The sequence below is a fragment of the Haliotis rubra genome, unplaced genomic scaffold (assembly GCF_003918875.1).
Source record: "Haliotis rubra isolate DU_JTF1 unplaced genomic scaffold, ASM391887v1 Scf428, whole genome shotgun sequence".
Lineage (NCBI taxonomy): Eukaryota > Metazoa > Mollusca > Gastropoda > Lepetellida > Haliotidae > Haliotis > Haliotis rubra.
The window spans coordinates 844356-850355 of record NW_025767111.1 but is presented as its reverse complement, the minus strand read 5'-3'; the positions used below and the strand labels follow the sequence as shown (position 1 = coordinate 850355).

At 40.5% G+C, this 6000-nt stretch overlaps 1 protein-coding gene across 1 annotated transcript in view; it reads left to right on the top strand.

The window, feature by feature from the left end:
- Positions 1 to 2116: 2116 nt before the first annotated feature.
- The window catches only part of LOC124288871 (broad substrate specificity ATP-binding cassette transporter ABCG2-like), a 33508-nt gene continuing 29624 nt past the window's right edge, over positions 2117 to 6000 (top strand). Inside the window, exon 1 of the mRNA XM_046725444.1 lies at positions 2117 to 2140. Coding sequence (XP_046581400.1) covers positions 2132 to 2140 — 9 coding nt within the window. The 5' untranslated portion in view covers positions 2117 to 2131. The remainder of the gene's footprint in view (positions 2141 to 6000) is intronic.

Sequence of the window (6000 nt, the reverse complement as noted above, 5' to 3'; positions counted from 1 at the left end):
CCCGATGAACGCTCCGCCATGATGCCACTGGTTGGGAAGCAATCGAATATGATGGGTAGAAACCGGGAAAATGCGACGATAAAGACCGGGAAAATCAGCCAATCAGATTACTTTGTATTTTCACGACATCTACCGAAGTACTTGATCTATATCTATCATCAATGAACATACATGACGGTCACGTTTTTTGAATAAATTAACTTTCGGTTGTGAAAGTGACTTGAAAGGGAGGTCACTCTTGTTTAGCTTCGTTTTCATGTCGTGTTTACGCTGACATGTAAAGATGAAGTGAAATGAATGAATGTTTTTTTAAAACAAATTACTATGTGTTTTTATAGGTTTGCATCCAATAAATTCCAGACTGGGTACAAAATGCAGTGAGGGTGTACAATCGTACTTGAAGATAAAAAATCGTAATAAATACGCCAGGTAGGCAGTAACCAAACATTTTTCTTCACAACAAATATCTCTAGAATAACGTTTGATCACCTGACGGTTAAAACTATAAACTGTCAACTCCTGGACAGTAAAATCACAACGCAATGGACAGTTTGTTTGCTAAACCTGAGCAACTCCATATAGAATGTACAGATTGATTTTTCGACGATCATTGAAAAAATACTGACGCATTAAAGCCTAAACTGCGAATGGTGTGTCTGCTGATGAGGTTGTAATATTTCGTTTTGAAACGATCATTTTCCGCGATCTTGTTTCGACACTCACGAGGGTGCCCTCGCTTAACGCGCAATTGTAATAAATACAGAGGGTGTCAAGCTATTACAGAAAGATCTGTAACTTTCTAGACCCGTCTGCCAAATGGCAAAACCTGATATACAAGGTGATATACTTGCAAAATAATAAAAATGCGAGGAAAAACCTACCTTTACTCTTGCGCCACGTGTCCTTCTTTCACTGTCCAGCGAAGAAATGGAGTTGCTTTGGGGGCAACTCCACATTTCGTGTGGACAGCGCTTCCACCCTGAGCATATGTTCGCTGGTCACTGGCATACTGGACAATGAAGGAGATAGCCAATGTACTTTAGAAACATATCAGAAACAGTTGGCTATTTGGGACAAATAATGTTTTTTTGTGACAATCGATTGAATTGTTTTCCACGATGACGATATATAACACACCACGTTCACCAAAAGATGAAAACCAAAGACACATGGTGTGTATTTCCATTCTGTTTAGAATCAAAAGTATATAGTGGTTTTCAATGAAGAGACACATTACCTGTAGATTTAAACGCGCTCAGTTGAATTTGGACCCAAAAACTAAAACCCACAGAGTTATCTCGGAAATGACATGGCCAAGTATACTTATCATGTTAACCGTTTGAACTTCGGGGCGCGGTTTTCAACAAGTTCCTGTTTGCCTCAACAACTAGATTATGACGTGGACATTGGGAGAGATTCGTGTGTGTGAGTCACTATTGTTAGGAAACTCGAAACTCAACTAGTGTATACACTCGCCGACGCATTGGAAATACACTACTTGTAAAATTAGTACGAAATATAACTCACGCATTATTATGTACAAGGTGCGACAAGAATGGTGCTTGTAATTACGTTACGTAAGTAAATGTAGTTCCACTCTCTTCGTGAAATAGTGTATTGGGCTTTACTAGGCGGCAAGCAATATTAATGTATATTTGGTGAACCTGCTTACCATCAAGGATATAGATACTGTAATACGTATATGCGCGGGCCTAAAGTATCCGGAACACCACCTCAAGTTTTGGAGCAAGTCTTCTCTGGCTGTTGCGCTAATCTCTTGGTCAAGTAAAATTCAACACAGAAAGTCCCAAGATGCCCTTTCTAGAGAAGTATATGCAGAGTAAGTTGATGTAGAAGAATAAAATGAAAAATTCTTCAAAATATTTACTTACATTTGAGCGTAAAACAGATTTTATCTTTTGTCTTTACATTTTTTATACAGGTGCCATAATTTGTTTCACAGGCGTCACCCGGATACTGTATTGTATCTGGTGGTGCATGGCGATGTCAGAAAACTGTTTCCCAGTGAAGGCCTTCCCACAGCAGGTGGTTGCACCACGTGTGTTTATGGCAGCTCGAGTTGCCTCCCCTTACTACCATTGTCCTTCTCAGATAACTCAGGACGTTCACAATGGCAGACGTAAGTTAACTCGGGAGGCTATTTCTTTGTTTCTCTTATCTTTGCTCATTCGTATTCTTGATTCAAATTTAGATATCTTAAAGTAGTGTTACTGATCAATGAATACTCGCATAGTTTGTTTAGGTACTTTTCTAATGAGGTTATGTTACCTATTAGTTGTCCTGACATCGTATAGACAGTTGATTGACAAATATCTGACAAGAAGTTTAGCTGAGGAATGCAGTCATGCTTAACTGTTTCCTGAGGGTAAAATACGTTAGGAAATGTTGAATCCCGACGATTGTCGATTTATAATTAAGTTAGATGGTATATAACCTCGTCAAACTGTGTGCATGTGGCGAGAATATTAACCCGTGCATGTATTCTCTGTGAACAAAACATTTATTACTAGTGTATGTGATGTTGGACGTATACAAGGGTTATTAGGTCTCTCGCTGTCGTCATCATGGGAACTGAATGGACTGGGACATGCAGTACTGGCATGCGGTTCTAATGGTATATTTTAAATTTGTGTCGTCGATTGAGTATTTTGTACAAATGAAATAACTATAAAATTTCGTTCGACACTGTTGAACGCACATGGCAGTTATACAGTAAAACATTTCACCAAGTAAATAGAACCATAGAACCATAGCCAGAAGCCAGTGGGACTACATGAGTACACATCATGTCGTGGTTTTTAATAGAGCGGTATGGTTTCAGGGCATGTGAACATTCACGAAGCGAGTTGATGTGAGATATTTACCTCACAAAATGTCGTCGAGATTTAATTAAACTGATTCAGTCACGAGATACGTTTAAATCAGATCTACACCGACGATTGTCTGATTTCACTTTGTTTACTTTAGGTGCATTAAAATTCTTATACGAGCAAAGCCAATGTAGGCAATAAATGTGCCCCCAACAGATGTTCGTTTAAACATGAGCTGTCTATTTGGAAATCTCGTGGCGATGAAATGGAGAGCATGACATGCCCCATGTGTGACCCCCGGAAACCCCCGGAGACAAAGCAGGCCAGGTCCAGCTGTGGGGGTCATTAGATACTTGTTGAGTAACGAAGCAGACCCGACATCAGATGCTTGCATAACAGGAAATGAAGGACCTGCCCCCCATATTAAAACCAGATTTGCAGAGTACACGTGAGAATTTTGTATAAATGAAATAACTATACATTTTCGTTCGACATAGTTGAACGCACATGGCAGTTGTACAGTAAATTATTAAACTCATGCGAACATGAACAAGCATGACGTGAATACGTGTTCGTCAAAAACATATACAAGTATTTGAAAGTACACAGCTGATTTCAAAAACCTCAATATGACAACAGCTTATAGCAAGTATAAAAACTGATGGCGATGACATAAGAGACGAGTTACAATTCGCCAGTTTGTGTGACCAGAGACCATATAATAGATTATATGGTCTCTGGTGTGACTCACGCGGCGAAATTGACATAGAATACAAAGTAAAACTTTGACCTACGAGAGCGAATAGTGTCATTTCCACTATGACATGTTCTCGTGTCGGGAGCTTAATCATTGATTTGAAATGTACAAGCAGAGACAATACACATCACCCGCACATTGTCTCCGGTACATCGTCGCCTCGTGGCCGTCATTACTTTGTTATATCGGATACAGATATGTGTACATTATTACCGAATTGTAAATGCTTACCTACAGTAAATGTCACGTCTACACGTGATATAGTACCGACTATAGCTGTTACGTGAACACGTTATTACCATGGTGTGTAAAGTCTACAAATACCGAGACAGTTCAATGATAGAAATCATGAGCATCGATTTACTACGTGAAGACAGACACACAATGCCGCAAACACCATTGTACGCAACAGATAAACTACTGTAGTGTGTAAACACGTAGTATGTCATGCACGTAAATGCTTACCGTAGTGTATGTAATATGTACACACGCTTACCGTACTGTATCTGTTACGTGTACACACGCTTACCGTACTGTACCTGTTACGTGTACACACGCTTACCGTACTGTACCTGTCACGTGTACACACGCTTACCGTACTGTATCTGTTACGTGTACATACGCTTACCGTACTGTATCTGTTACGTGTACATACGCTTACCGTACTGTACCTGTAACGTGTACACACGCTTATCGTACTGTTTCTGTTACTTGTACACACGCTTATCGTACTGTTTCTGTTACTTATACACACGCTTACCGTACTGTTTCTGTTACGTGTACACACGCTTACCGTACTGTTTCTGTTACGTGTACACATGCCGTACTTTTGGCCTATTCCACAGAAGTTTGAAAGCATCAGTTCATTCCTTACCTGATTCTTCTTACCTGAGGGAAACGTTGCAGTTAACCCAAACAGAATAGGATTGGAGTTGGGGGCTCGAGTGTATAACGTTTTCAATGTATTTAGTCATATTAACTAAACCTTGGTCTACTCTAACTCGTATGAACGAGCGACATCTCGTGTGCGTGCTTGCTTGTGATCAGCTAACTCGTGTTAGAAATGATTTTCAAGAACCCATGCTTGTCGTAAGAGGTGTGGCGAACACCTGGGAAAAACAGAGGCATGGTACAGACTAACCCACAGATTCTAACATCAATCATAGGTATTTCTTGGTAAGAAGTGTGGTGAAAACCACGAACAGGTATGATACAGACAAACCCATAGATTTTAACATAAGTCATAGGTCTTTGGCGCATCCAGGGGATTATGGGTTGTGAATATATGTTGGTTGGTTGGTTGTTGGTAAACGCCGCACTCAGTAGTATTCCAGCTGTATGGCGGACCAGACAAACCAGTGATCAACAGCATGAGCATCTATCTACGCAATGCGGATACGATGACATGTGAATATCTGTAAACGTATGCAATTTTACAGTCTGCCAACATTTGTGTACAATTCGACAGTCTCACCGTGTAGATTCAGTTACATATAAGTATACTTACATTGCATGGCAGATAGAGTGCCCCCATCAGTTTTGTTGTTTCTTTTTTTGGTCACTGAAAAGAAGAGCAACGATTCGTTGTGCTTTTCCACTATACGAAAGTCAAAGTAAAAGAAGCGCACGTAGTATACTTGCATATCGTGAAATAACGTCTGACCTTAGCCTGCCTCACAGTCGCTGAACCATATTATTTTCCCTTCCACCGTACCCTTACTGCAATACAACATCGTTAAATAAGCGTCTAGATTTCCCTCAGGTTCAGATCTCCCATTCTGCACTCGCTTCTTTTAAATTTAAATTTGTTTTTATAAAAATTACATATTTTCAGAAACTATGCGTTATTGTACGCGTGTGTTGTACACGGCACCATTACGCTACTCAATAACACGTAAATGTTACTTCAAGTCACCCTATCCTAGGCATTTTAGAACTTTACAACGACCTTTCTACTGGCCAATGTGACATCATCCTCTGCTGGTTACCGGGTCACGTCGGCATAGCGGGCAACACAAAGGCCGATGCTGCAGCTGAAGCAGCTCTTGACAAGCCCTTATCTCCACTGCTGATCCCGTGCAGTGATTTCAAACCCACTATCAAAAGTTATACTCGGGACCTTATGCAAAAAAGGTGGGACACCCAAGTAGGAAGAAATAAACTTCATGAATTGAAGCTAACAATTGGTTATACCAGAGACCATATTACATGTATATGGTCTCTGGTTATACCTACGTGGGTTGTCAGTCAAGACGAGATGAGGTAATTTTACGACGATGTCGTATTGGCCACAGTCGGTTCACTCATGACTATCTGCTGAAAACTGATGGCGATGGACCCCCCATGTGTGTCTGTCTCTTGCGGTGAAGTGTTCACCATCAAGCGTATTCTGCTTGACTGTGCGGACTGTGC